Consider the following 14,589-nt stretch of genomic DNA (forward strand, 5'->3'; position numbering starts at 1 on the left):
AAAGTTGGTGCGCTTGTTCGAGATAAGCTCCCACTCGGCACCTCCAAGGTTCAGCGGCCATTCAAGCCATTGACGTAGCAAAGCTGATGCCATCCTAAATAGTACACGCGCCCCATTACGTGTCTTCCATCGAAAACATAACCTTTGCATGCAACTACGTTTTCGCTTAATTCCTCAAACACCCTTGCTCCTTTCCCATAATTTCCATCAAGCCAGAATAAATTCACCACCTTATTTAGAAATTACCATCACAGTGATCAAGTCATAAAAGTAAAAACAGTTGGGGATTGAGATTAAAAGTTTTGTTTTTTCTATGGTCTCAGGTTCTAGTTATTTTTATGATGATTAATGAAAGTTTACATAGTTATTAACTTTAAAATTTATAGAATCAGTCGAGATATATACAAACTAATCCGAATATCTATATTAAAAAAAACAAATTTTTGTTGATTCGAGTATTGGTATAATCTAACATAGTTAATCTTAAGTTGCAAAGAACTAATTGTCAAATTTCTCTATACAAGGATAAGACAGTAATTAGATTAGCCACATCTAGAAAACGGAAAAAGAAACGTCAAATTTCCTTGCATTGCCATTTCTCTTACACCAGAGCCCTCCAAGAGCAAGAAATCAACAAGATATGATCCACAAAACCCCAGCTCTAACATGCACCGCAATCCTTACAGTACTCCTAGCCTTTTCATCAGTATCAGTTGCTGTAACTGATCTCTATGACAACCCACAGGACCCAACAATCCTCCAAGTCACAGACAATCCTACCCTTGACAACAGGAAGTTCATGAAAAATGGTCTTAACCTTCTGGGAACTGAAGAGAAGTTCAAGATGTTTATAAAAGAGCACAACAAAGAATATGCAACTAGAGAAGAGTACGTGCACCGCTTTGGGATCTTCGGCAATAACTTGGTCAGAGCTGTTGAGCACCAGGCACTGGACCCCACTGCAATTCATGGGGTCACTCCGTTTATGGACTTGACCGAGGAGGAATTCGAGAGAATGTATGCTGGTGTTTTGGGTGGTGGTACTGTACCAGTGGAGAAAGGTTCTGTTTCTTTCATGGATGCAAGTGGTTTGCCTGATAGTTTTGATTGGAGAGAGAAAGGAGCTGTCACTGATGTCAAGATTCAGGTGCGGTTTCTACTAGATTGGAGGGCTAATTTTCTAAATTTTATTTAGCAGCGCTGAAAAGGGCTGGGGAGATGTGCAAATTCGTAGTTTCTACATTTGTTTATGTGCTTGTGGGTCTAATGCAGGGTTCTTGTGGATCATGCTGGGCTTTTAGTACCACTGGATCTGTTGAAGGAGCAAATTTTATTGCAACAGGGAAGCTTCTCAATCTCAGTGAACAACAGCTTGTTGATTGTGACAGGGTGGTTAGTTTCCGATTCGCCCTTTCAATCTCTTATTCTGATCACCTAGATACCATCACAGCTAGCACCAATAATTTTGGTCTCCATATATCACCTCAATTTGAAGAGGTTTTATCATATAGATCAAGGCCTGAAAGCTCTATTATATATGTGTGGTCATTTCCTTGGATTTTTGCGCAGTGTGGCAAGACAGACAAGGCTTCATGCGACGATGGTTGCGGTGGAGGACTCATGACCAATGCCTACAGGTATTTGATTGAAGCAGGGGGGTTACAAGAGGAGAGTTCATACCCTTATACAGGTAAAAGTGGCGAATGCAAGTTTGATCCTGAGAAGATAGCTGTAAAAGTTGCTAATTTCACCAATATCGCTGTTGACGAGAACCAAATTGCGGCAAATTTAGTTCACCATGGACCTCTTGCAAGTGAGTAGCCTTCTATCATGAAGAGTAGCATATATGGATACATATGATTTCGTCTTCCATTACATTATATCATCGATTGCAATATTACATCGTATTTGTCATTTCTATGTCGTAGTCAGCGATAGCCCATACTGATAAACATTTTATCCGGGAAAATGCAGTTGGATTGAATGCAATATTCATGCAAACTTATATCGGGGGAGTCTCGTGCCCACTTATTTGCGGCAAGAAATGGCTCAACCATGGTGTTCTGCTTGTCGGGTATGGTGCAAGAGGGTACTCCGTTCTTAGATTTGGCTACAAGCCGTATTGGATCATCAAGAACTCATGGGGAAAGCATTGGGGAGAGAAGGGATATTACCGGCTTTGCAGGGGACATGGTATGTGTGGCATGAACAAGATGGTCTCTGCAGTGGTAACCAAGGTTGCCTAAATATAGTACCCATGCAAGCCGAACCAAAGGGTCGAAAGAAGAAGAATAAAGATTAAACGTGGTCTGTCAAATCTAGTTAAAGTCTAGCTAGCTACTTGTCATTTTGCTACTTAAAAAGGATAGCCATGAGTGTAAACAGGTTATGGATTATGCACTCCGTAATCAAAATACCATGCTTTGCCTTTTGGTTTCCTCACCAAGCTTGAGTAGTTTTGGACCTACCAAGGAACTGTTGAAAAATATATTATTTCATTTCAGAAATGCAGAGGAAAGGTAAAGTTTGTTGGGAAATTCCAGAACTCAAACACATATCAATTTACGTGGTTCGGCAACTTGCCTACTCCACGGAGCTACTGGTTTGTATTAATCACTCAAAGAAACAATACAAACAAAGGAGGAGGAGAAAACTCTTCTCTACTCAACTCTACTCACTCAAGCTCTCTCTATTGCTCTCACTTCTTCTTTTGTTCTCTCTGTGTTTTTCACACTTTCAATTTCTTCTTCTCTACTGCTCTTCAATGAGCATACATATGTATATATATATGGGAGTGAAGAGGCATAAATCATGCAATGATTTATGCCATTGATTATGTCCTCCACCATGTATCAAGTGGGAGATTAGGTATTCCCACTTGCATATGGTGGGACATTGTTTGTCTTCCACTTGCTAACATTCTCCCACTTGGAGACAAACAATGAAATCATTTTTTATCCTTGAAGGCCAACTGAAGTTTTACACAACTTCAGTTTATCAAGTGTAACTCCTTTGGTTAACATGTCAGCTGGATTCTTGCTTCCACAGACCTTTTCTAGCATTAGTTCTTCATCGTCTAGCAATTGTCGGATGAAGTGATATTTGATCTGAATATGCTTAGTCCTGGAGTGAAATGCTGGATTCTTGGCAAGGAAGATTGCACTCTGACTGTCGCTATACAAAGTACCCTTTCCATTCATCTTGCCCAATTCTTTCAGAAAACTCTGCAGCCATACGATCTCTTTTGCAGATTCTGAGACTGCAACATATTCAGCTTCTGTTGTTGAAAGAGCGACGATCTTTTGCAAGGTAGAACTCCAGGAAACAGCAGTACCTCCTAGAGTATATACATATCCTGTAGTGCTCTTTCGGCTATCAACATCTCCTGCTAGATCAACGTCTACAAAACCTTCAAGTTTCAAACCACCAGCTGTGAAGGTGAGACATGTCTCCGATGAACCTTTTAAGTATCTCATGATCCATTTCACGGCCTCCCAATGCTGCTTTCCAGGATTGCTCATATATCAGCTTACAACTCTCACTGCATGGGCAATGTCTGGTCTGGTACAGACCATGACATACATCAAAGAGCCGATAGTTGAGGCATATGGAATCTTATCCATGTATCCACATTCTAGCTCAGTTTTTGGTGACTGGTCTTTACTGAGCTTGAAATGATTCCCCAGAGGTGTACTTACTGGTTTAGCATTATCCATACTAAACCTGCTGAGAACTTTCTTGACATACTCTGTTTGTGAAAGCTTTAGTATGCCTTTGTCTTGATCTCTGATGATTCTCATGCCAAGTATTTGTTTAGCAGCTCCCAGATCCTTCATTTTAAACTGTTTTGACAATTGTTGTTTCAGCTTATCAATCTCCTGAATGTTGGATCCTGCAATCAACATATCATCCACATATAATAGTAGAATGATATAGGAGTTGTCAAAATGTTTGACATAGCAATAATGATCAGCCTGGCATCTTGTGTATCCCGAACTACACATGAAGTTGTCAAACTTCTTGTACCACTATCTTGGAGCTTGCTTCAAGCCGTATAAGCTTTTCTTTAGCTTGCAGACTTGTTTCTCCTTTCCTTGGATTTCAAACCCCTCTGGTTGTTGCATGTAAATGTCTTCCTCCAATTCTCCATGAAGAAAGGCTGTTTTTACATCTAATTGTTCAAGATGTAAATTCTCTGCTGCTACTATCCCTAGAACAACTCTGATTGTTGTAAGCTTCACAACTGGAGAAAATATCTCAGAGTAGTCAATCCTTTTCTTTTGTTGAAACCCTTTTACAACAAGTCTTGCCTTGAACGGTTTGCTTCCGTCATGCTCAGTCTTTACTCTGTAAACCCACTTGTTTTGCAAAGCCTTCTTTCCTTCAGGCAGTGTGGTTAGCTCCCAAGTCTTGTTCTTCAGCAACGAACTCATCTCATCCTTCATGGCTAACTCCCACCTGCTTGAGTTTCCATCTTGTAAGGATTCTTCATAACTTAGCGGCTCACCACCATCTGTCAGCAAAATATAATTCAGTAGAAGTGTGAACCGTTGTGGGGGCTTTACAGTCCTTGAAGACCTGCGAACATAAACAATTGGTTCACTTGGCTCTGCATCGTCTTGTGTAGTGGTGGGTACAGATGTGCTTGAATCTTCTTGTAAAGACTTTTGAGTTTTGTTCTGCTCGGTAACATCAGGAAGGCCTTCTAATCTTATGAATTTAGATTTTTGTGGACTTGTATCTGAATCAACCATGTCTGTTTCTACATTTAATCTGTCTTTGTACAAAACTTTCTCGTTAAAGATCACGTTCCTGCTTCTGATAATCTTCCTGTTCTGATCATCCCAGAACCGAAATCCAAATTCTTCATCTCCATAGCCGATAAAGAAACATTTCTTGGATTTGGCATCTAGCTTGTTGCGAGCATCAAAATCTATATGCACATATGAAACACACTCAAAAGACCTTTAAATGAGAGATTTGTACCTCTTTTCCTCTCCATACTTCCTCGGGCAATCTGAACTCCAAAGGAACTGATGGTTCACGGTTGATCAAGTAAACTGCAGTATGAATTGCGCCAGCCCAGAATGTTTGAGGTAGCCCTGAATGCAACCTCATGCTTCTAGCTCGTTCATTGATGGTCCGGTTCATTCGTTCAGCAATGCCATTCTGTTGTGGTGTGCCTGGAACGGTCTTTTACATTCTGATACCATTAACAACACAATACTCCTTGAAACCTCCATCAATGTATTCTCCTCCATTATCAGATCTTAAGCATTTCAACTTCAAACCTGATTCATTCTCAACCATAGCCTTCCACTTCTTGAATGTTTCGAACACATCAGATTTATTTTTCAGAAAGTAGACCCATACCTTTCTGCTGAAATCATCAATGAAAGTTACGTAATACCGAGAACCTCCAAGAGATGCTACTGGAGAAGGTCCCTATAAATCTGTGTGCACCAGTTCTAGCTTTCTTGGTCTTAAGGTCCTGCCAACCTTTAAGAAACTGAGCTTCTTCTGTTTTCCAAGAACACAGCTTTCACAAATGTCTAGATTAACATTTTTAAGCTCTGGCAGCTTTCCCTTCGACTGAAGTATCTTCATCCCTTTTTGACTCATATGGCCGAGTCTACAGTGCCATAGCTGTGCTTGATTTTCTGCTTCAGTAAAGGCAATTATGTCTGTTGATCTTGTGGTCATATACAGGGTTCCAGTTTTCTTTCCACGAGCCAAAACCATTGCTCCCTTTGATACCTTCCACATTCCTCCAGAAAAAAGGATTGAATGACCACTCTCATCAAGTTGTCCGACTGAGATCAACTTCTTCTTTAGTCCAGGAACATGCCTTACATTTTGCAAGTTCCATGTAGATCCATTCATTGTCTTGATCTGCACTTCTCCTATACCCACAATCTCCATTGGTTGTCCATCGGCCAGATAGACTACATCGTGATCTCCAGCAATATAGTTTTGCATCATCTCATGATGTGGTGTACAGTGGAATGAAGCACCAGAATCAAGAATCCAATCATCAATTGGACTTTGTACAGCAAGAATCAAAGCGTCTTGCACCTCATCTGTGGTAGCGTTTGCAGAGTCAGTTACAGGTTTTTTCGGTTTTGTGCAATTCCTCATGAAATGACCAGGTTTGCCACAATTCCAACATTCAACCTGCTTTCTGGGTCCGAACTTGCTTTTACTTCTGTATCTTGATTTGAATCTGCCTCTGGATAAACCTCTATCCTGTCTCCTCCCTCAACTGTTAATGTTGAGAGCTGATCCTGAACTTGAACTTTCACCTGAGTCTTTCCTTCGCACTTCTTCAGCTAAAATCAAGTCTCGGATGTCATCATATTTCAGTTTGGATTTTCCAGTTGAGTTGCTCACGGCTGTCCTCATACCTTCCCAACTGCTTGGAAGTGAAGCTAGTAAAATGAGTGCATGGATCTCATCATCAAACTCAATCTCTACAGATGACAATTGATTTGTGATAATATTGAAGTTGTTGAGATGCTGTGTAACAGAGGTGCTTTCTGTCATCTTCAAGTTGAACAACTTCTTCATCAGGTGCACTTTGTTATTTGCTGAGGGCTTCTCATACATCCCAGACAAGGCTTCCATCAATTTTGCAGTGGATTTTTCTTTTGTCACATTGTGCGCAACTCTTCTCAACAAGGATAGCCGGATAATGCCCAAAACCCGTCTATCAAGAATTTGCCAATCTTCTTCTGGCATATTCTCCGGTTTGCTCCCTAATAAAGGAAGATGAAGTTTCTTTCCATATAAATAGTCTTGAATTTGCATTTTCCAATATCCAAAATCTGTTCCATCAAATTTTTCAATTCCCGCGGCCTTTATTTCATCTGCCATTTTAAATACGTCTCGGATTTGAATCTGTCAAATCTGACCTTACAGATGTGTCCGGAGCGGCCAAAAATATTGGAAACGACACTGAGATCACCCAAATCAGACTTCGGATGACTCAGATTTTAACAGTCAAAGTTTTAGGTCAACAGACGGTGCAGATGAAGCCGCGTGTCAGGCTAGAATAGTGTCTGGGAAGCACTGAATCACAACCCAGAGTGATGACGTGGATTTCTGACGTGTCACCCACGTAAGCAATACGGGACCCACTTTGATGACGTGTCAAATACACACGTAAATTCTGCTGACGTGGCAGTTGATGGTGTGTCTGCTGACTGGTCTGATGACGTGTCGGATGACTGTGCAGAATTGCTGGCGTGGCTGATGCCATGGCGGGTCAACCCGGTTCAGTTGCAGGAGTTCGGGCGAGGAAGACGCGTGGAGAGCGTGGTGCGCGTGGTCGCGCGTGGGCAGTGCTGTTGTCGACGCGTGTGGGAGCGTGCGGGCATGCAGGACGTCGGTTCTTTGCCGGGTTTTCAACAGTGAATTCGTCTTGTCTTCCCCTACAATATGGTAATGTCAAAAACACGTTTTGAGAACTTTGATTTTTGAGTTTGGATCAAACACCCTCCTTTTTCAAGAACAAGCTCTGATACCAGTTGTTGGGAAATTCCAGAACTCAAACACACATCAATTTAAGTGGTTCGGCAACTTGCCTACTCCACGGAGCTACTGGTTTGTATTAATCACTCAAAGAAACAATACAAACAAAGGAGGAGGAGAAAACTCTTCTCTACTCAACTCTACACACTCAAGCTCTCTCTACTGCTCACTTCTTCTTTTGTTCTCTCTGTGTTTTTCACACTTTCAATTTCTTCTTCTCTACTGCTATTCAATGAGCATACATATATATATATATATATGGGAGTGAAGAGGCATAAATCATGCAATGATTTATGCCATTGATTATGTCCTCCACCATGTGTCAAGTGGGAGATTAGGTATTCCCACTTGCATATGGTGGGACATTGTTTGTCTTCTGCTTGCTAACAAAGTTTGGATAAAAAACCCATTGTCTAAGCAATAGCCAACATTTGTTCAGTAAACGTGATCCTGTGGGCAAATGGCCAAGCAATATTTCGCTATCAGCTTGAACTGAAAGCAATGTTATAAATTTATTTTGGGAAACAAAAGAGAATGTAGTTTACTGTAGAATAAAAGTAAGAAATTAATCAGATCACTGTCCTTTGGTTTTAGAGTGCAGGAGTATTTTGTTCCCTCTTTCTCTCTCTAGAATTTTGACTTGCTCTTTTTTCACGCTTCTCCTTGTCCAGAACCATCTTCTTGGTGGCCGGACAGAGGATTTTCTTTGATTCAATCATAAAATTTGACCCTCAGAAACTTCGAGTTGTTTTCGATGTTTGACTGCAAGGAAGAAAATATTAACCGTCATCTTGAAGTCTTTGCACCTTGGAAAAAAACGTCGTGGTCACCATCAATTCATGGAAACTATATATTACACCCTGTTGCCAATCAAATTGAGTACGACTTAAAGCATTACGGGCTGAAACTTTTCAAACTCTTAATCCTGAATTTTTGACATTTTGTTTCATGTTTACTTGCCATTTTGAATGAAGAAAACGACATGTATCCTTGCAGGTTAAGTTTTTCCACAAACACGCGCTCTGAATAGTATTTTCTATGCTTGATATGTTTGTTCTAGTCATCATTATTAAAGAATAATATGTAAGAGAACTAATGTATGAACTTGCGAGTGCATCCAAGTCTTCTATCCATCGTTTCCCCTATTTATTTACCAACGGCACAGCAAAGCTAGTTAACCATATCTTCTACAGCTGAGCTCTAGGGCAACATAAAAAATGGATGTTGCAGGCATGAGTTCATTCACAGTCTGGCCACTCTTCTTTCTAATAATTCAACTCTACTTTTCTTTCTCCTTAGCTCAAGGAAATGAGACAGATATATTCTCCCTCCTAGCCTTTAAGCATCAGATTACTGATGACCCCTTAGGTAAACTGAGCTCATGGAATGAATCCACACACTTCTGTGAGTGGTCTGGTGTTACATGTGGAAAGAAGCATCAGAGAGTTGTACAGCTTGACCTACAGTCTTGCAAGCTCTCGGGCAGCTTATCTCCTCACGTCGGCAACATGAGTTTCCTCAGGACATTGAACTTGGAAAACAACAGCTTCGGCCAGAATATCCCTCAGGAACTGGGTAGTTTGTTTCGGCTACAGGCTTTGGTCCTCACAAACAATTCGTTCAGTGGTGAAATCCCTGCCAACATCTCGCGTTGCTCAAATCTCTTGAGCCTTGAATTAGAAGGCAACAATCTTACTGGCAAACTTCCTGCAGAATTTGGATCGTTATCAAAGCTGAAGGCATTTTATTTCCCAAGGAACAATCTCTTTGGTGAGATTCCACCTGCTTATGGAAATCTTTCACACATCGAGGAAATTCAGGGAGGACAGAATAATTTGCAAGGAGACATTCCACAGAGTATCGGGAAATTGAAAAGATTGAAGCACTTCTCTTTTGGCACAAATAACCTGAGCGGTACAATCCCTACCTCCATATACAATCTTTCATCCCTTACTCATTTCTCTGTGCCAGCAAACCAACTTCATGGGAGTCTTCCTCGTGACTTAGGCCTAACTCTTCCAAACCTTGAAATATTTAGAATTCACACCTGCCAATTCAGTGGACTGATTCCAGTAACAATCTCCAATGTTTCTAATCTTTCTCTTCTTGATCTTGGACTCAACAGCTTTACTGGGCAAGTGCCTACTTTGGCAGGGCTTCATAATCTACGGATGCTGGCACTTGATTTTAATGATCTCGGAAATGGTGAGAATAACGATCTAAACTTTCTCTATCCCCTGGCAAACAACACCAGTTTGGAAATGATCGGTTTGAATTATAACAATTTAGGAGGTGCGCTGCCGGAAATAGTTAGCAACTTTTCATCAAAGCTTAGATTCATGACATTCGGAGACAACCAAATAAGCGGAAGCATTCCGAATGAGATCGGAAATCTAATAAGCCTGCAGGGTTTCGGTTTTGAGTCGAACAAACTGACTGGCATCATACCAACTTCTATTGGTAAGTTACAAAATTTAGGTGCTCTGTCTCTTAGCGGAAATAAAATTGCTGGGAATATACCATCTTCCCTTGGCAATAGTACCGCATTGGTCTTGCTTTATTTAGACAAAAATAATTTGCAAGGAAGCATCCCGTCAAGTCTAGGAAATTGCCAGGATTTGCTGTCATTGGATCTCTCTCAAAACAATTTTAGCGGTCCCATACCACCAGAAGTAATTGGTATACCTTCCTTGTCAGTGAGTTTAGACCTATCTCAAAATCAGTTGATAGGCCCCCTTCCCTCCGAAGTTGGTATGTTGGTAAACCTAGGATATCTTGATGTTTCACATAATAGTTTATCAGGTGAGATTCCAGGAAGTCTTGGAAGCTGCGTTGTGTTGGAAAATTTGCTTTTGGAGGGGAACTTATTCAAAGGTTCTATTCCAAAGTCCATGAGTTCTTTGAGAGCACTTAAATATCTTAACATCTCTTACAACAACTTGACAGGCCAGATTCCGAGGTTTTTGGCAGACTTCAGGTTCTTGCAACACTTGGATCTGTCATTTAATCACCTTGAAGGTGAGATGCCTACACAAGGAGTTTTTGGGAATGCAAGTGCAGTCTCAGTTTTGGGAAACAATAAGCTTTGTGGAGGAATATCTCTGTTCAATTTATCCAGATGCATGTTGAAGGATTCAAATAAGCCGAAAACTTCTACCAAGCTGATGTTGTTAATTGCAATTCCTTGTGGTTGTCTAGGAGTATTTTGTGTGATCGCTTGTCTACTTTTCTGTTGTTTTCGGAAAACAGTAGATAAGTCTGCTTCTGAAGCTTCTTGGGATATCTCATTTCGGAGAATCACATATGGAGAACTCTTTCAAGCAACTGATAGGTTCTCCTCATCCAATATAATTGGTGCAGGCAGTTTTGGGTCTGTATACAGAGGAATTCTTGCATCAGATGGAGCAGTTGTTGCGGTCAAAGTATTCAACTTGCCATGTAAAGGAGCTTCCAAAAGCTTTATGACAGAATGTGCAGCCTTGATAAACATCAAGCACCGGAACCTCGTCAAAGTCCTCGGCGTATGTGCTGGGGTTGATTTTGAAGGTAATGATTTTAAGGCTCTTGTTTATGAGTTTATGGTCAATGGGAGTCTAGAAGAGTGGTTGCATCCAGTTCATGTATCAAACGAGGCATGCGAGGCAAGAAATTTGAACCTTATTCAGAGGTTAAGCATTTCAATTGATGTGGCTGCTGCGCTCGACTATTTGCATCATGGTTGCCAAGTGCCTATTGTCCATTGTGATCTGAAGCCTAGCAATGTTCTTCTTGATGGTGATATGATCTCTCATGTTGGTGATTTTGGACTAGCAAGGTTCCGTCCAGAAGCCTCCCATCAATCATCTTCAAACCAGAGTAGCTCTGTTGGTATAAAAGGAACCATTGGCTACGCAGCGCCAGGTAACATTAGAATAATCTCCCATTATTTGGCTGATTGTAATTCTTCGTTTTTGGTTCCATTCTTAAGGTCACATATAGATATTTGGCACATGATTACATTTATTCCTGCCAAATTTCATAAACAATCACTGATAATTGCAACCATGAATATGATTGCAGAGTATGGTATGGAGCGCAAGGTGTCAACTTACGGGGATGTGTACAGCTATGGAATCCTATTATTGGAGATGTTCACGGGAAAGAGACCAACACACGGCATGTTTAACGACGAGCTGAACCTTCACACTTACGCTGAAATGTCATTGCCTGACCGTGTAGTTGATGTTGTGGATCCCATACTTCTGAGAGAAGTTGAGGAAACAAGTTCTGATGCCCCTCGTAGGAAGCAAGATGCTAGAGCTCACAAGAATTTTCAATGTTTGACTTCAATAATCAACGTAGGAGTGGCTTGTTCTGCAGACCTCCCGAAAGAGAGGATGGCCATGAGCACTGTTGTGGCTGAATTGCATCGAATCAGGGACATTTTTCTAGGCGGTAGAAGGCATAGACACCACGAAATCGTTGTCTTACCAGAAGGTACAGTTGATACGTTATGCTAATCTATATTCAGACCAAGACTATTATAGTAACGATATCCGTTATGCACTATTTAGGTGCCTGAGGCAATCAAAAGGGCGAACAAAAGCTGCCATTCAAAAGGGAGTAGTGGTGCCCGTATCTTCACATTTGCGGTCATGTAGACTGACATTGAAAATGCATATTGTTATCTGTAGTCTATAGAATACATACTTTGTAAAATCTCTGTGTTTGCTCAAGGACTTGCTTATAAGTAGTAAAAGAGAGAACTTGTAATATAATTGTTATAAATAAACATGAACCCGATAATTCACCCGCGCTATGTTATGGATCGGATGAAATTTTTTTTAATATAAAAAAAATATTCAGATACTATTTTTTTAATGAAAAAAATTAAATTATAAATATTGACTCGATGTGATTCTGTTGACTTTACAAATTCAAAAGTAATCTAAATAGTCTGTAAAAATATAATTTGATTAATTTTGTTTCTTCAATATGATATCTTTTTTAATATTAAAATAACAACATATATTAGATTGATATAGGTTAACTCAAGTTAACATGTTAAATTCATGACTCGAATTATAAAACTTGTAACTTCATAAAAAATAAATCAAAATAAATTATAAATTAAAGAATAAAATTAAAAAAAAATCAATAAAAAAATATAAAAACATAACCGAGTTAACTTAAAAAAAATCCCGACTGAAGTCAGAAGAATTCAGAAGAATTTCCAATTAGTTTAATGTTTGTTATTTTAGAATTTTCTAAAATGGGATATGCTGTATAGTTATACACAGAGCAAGAATCTAATCCAACATGCTGCTTCTGTTTCTGTGGTCACATAATATCCCATTTCCAGTGCGGAAAACCTCTCCATGTTTCAATTTAATTTTTGTGTCTTTGGTGGCGGCTGCATCCGTCCCTGCCGCTGTACTGCCCCCGGTTCTCAGCTGCCTCTTTCAGGAATGTACTGGTTAGCAGGCCTTGAACGTTGTTACTTCGAGTCCGCTTACAAAACTTGATTATATTTTTTCATCAGCTTAAATTAACGTTCGAAATGATTTAGTCAAATTTGAATAATATTAATGTTAAAACAAAAGAAGTAAATGATGACACATGAAATTAATTAGGGCTCGTCTGTGTGGTTTTAACTTTTAAGGGCTCATTAAATTAATAAAATATGAGGTACTGCATTTCGTTAAAAAGTCATGCTCAAGAACCCTCGAAAATCTATTTTAGATATTTCATCATTTTTGTTATTAATATTGGATTTTTATTACCGATAAGTTTCATTTTTAATTTTGATTTGATTTTGATTTTTTAAAATTTTATTTGACAACATTTTATTAAATTCAAAGCCATGAAAAAATAATTAGTTCAATTTATTTTTTAGATTTTGATAAAGAATTAACACTGTGACGTGGCTGAAAATATGCCATTTAAAATTTTATAAGGGAATGCGAGGGAAAAAAAAGATTAATTCTTAAAGAATTTGTAAAAAATAAATGAACGGTTAAAATATATTTTAAGATTTTATTTGACAACATTTTATTAAATTCAAATCCACCAAAAAAGAATTATGGTCAATTTATATGATGTGGAAAAAAGCTAACAGGATGGAAATATTCCATACAAAGTTTGTAAAATTATATGCATAAGGATACAATTTATAATTAATTGCTTAAATATTCACTGACTTTTCATCTCCACAATGATTAGCTTGCAGAATGAACCATCCGAATCAGAGCACTTATTCTCATCGATTCGGAATGCATCTTCGAGTGGTTACCGTATCGTGGAAGTCAGAAATTTGAATCAAGGCCCCGTTCAATCGATGCCATTATCTCTTAAAAGTTTTGTAATATTTTTTTTTTAAAATAGTTTTTTTATTTTTTAAAAATATTTTTAATATTAACACATCAAAATAATATAAAAAAATAAAAAATTTTAATTTTTTTTAAATATTTTTAAAAAACAAAGACTAACAAGTTTGGAGGAGTTCTGACCAGTCATTTTCCACACTAATCACTGTAATAGTGGAGGACCTTGACCTGTGTTTTTTTATTTTCGGTATTGTGAGGGTCGAACCCATATGCAAGGGAAGAAAGAAGAAGAAAATAAAGATTAAACTTAGTCTGCTAAATTTGGTCAAGTCTAGCTAGCTATATTTGTTATTTTGCTGCTTACAAACGATAGCCATGAGCATAAACAGGTTCTGAATTGTGCACTACGTAATCAAAATAAACAGGTAGAGTGATGGAGTTTCTCCATTATTTCTTGGTTCGTCCCCCTCTGTTTTTATTTAGAAAGTTGATCTGATGTTTTTACTTGCTTTTTTCCATGCTTCTATGTATTTCTCTAGAACCGTCTTCTTTATTGGCCTGTCGCATATAGGATTTTCTTCCTTTCACACATAAAATCTGATCCTTAGAAACCTCAAGTTGTTGTTTTTCCATGTTAGAAAAGGAGATTATACATCAGCCATCTAGAATAGTTGAAAAAAACCAAGAAGCTAGCACGATACCAAATTAAACCCAAACGAGCTAGAAATATTTGCACCTTAAAAAAACATAAGGC

At 38.9% G+C, this 14,589-nt stretch overlaps 2 protein-coding genes across 3 annotated transcripts; both read left to right on the plus strand.

Moving 5' to 3' along the window:
• The first annotated feature begins 581 nt into the window (after positions 1–581).
• Positions 582–2,537, plus strand: LOC133698005 (probable cysteine protease RD19D). Its single transcript, XM_062120862.1, has 4 exons — positions 582–1,147; positions 1,273–1,392; positions 1,570–1,813; positions 1,975–2,537. Exons 1-4 carry the CDS (start codon positions 641–643, stop codon positions 2,244–2,246), a joined length of 1,143 nt encoding a protein of 380 aa, XP_061976846.1. The 5' UTR covers positions 582–640; the 3' UTR covers positions 2,247–2,537.
• Positions 2,538–8,646: 6,109 nt separating this feature from the next.
• Positions 8,647–12,328, plus strand: LOC133697013 (probable LRR receptor-like serine/threonine-protein kinase At3g47570). 2 transcript variants are annotated; one of them, XM_062119332.1, is made up of 3 exons: positions 8,647–11,430; positions 11,590–12,006; positions 12,084–12,328. In XM_062119332.1, the coding sequence occupies exons 1-3, from the start codon at positions 8,748–8,750 to the stop codon at positions 12,089–12,091; spliced, it is 3,108 nt and encodes a 1,035-aa protein (XP_061975316.1). In that variant the 5' UTR covers positions 8,647–8,747; the 3' UTR covers positions 12,092–12,328. The 2 variants fall into 2 exon arrangements, with proteins under 2 accessions (XP_061975316.1, XP_061975315.1); XM_062119331.1 differs by having other exon boundaries at positions 11,590–12,328.
• The last annotated feature ends 2,261 nt before the right edge of the window (positions 12,329–14,589 follow it).

Source organism: Populus nigra, chromosome 6 (genome assembly GCF_951802175.1).
Source record: "Populus nigra chromosome 6, ddPopNigr1.1, whole genome shotgun sequence".
Lineage (NCBI taxonomy): Eukaryota > Viridiplantae > Streptophyta > Magnoliopsida > Malpighiales > Salicaceae > Populus > Populus nigra.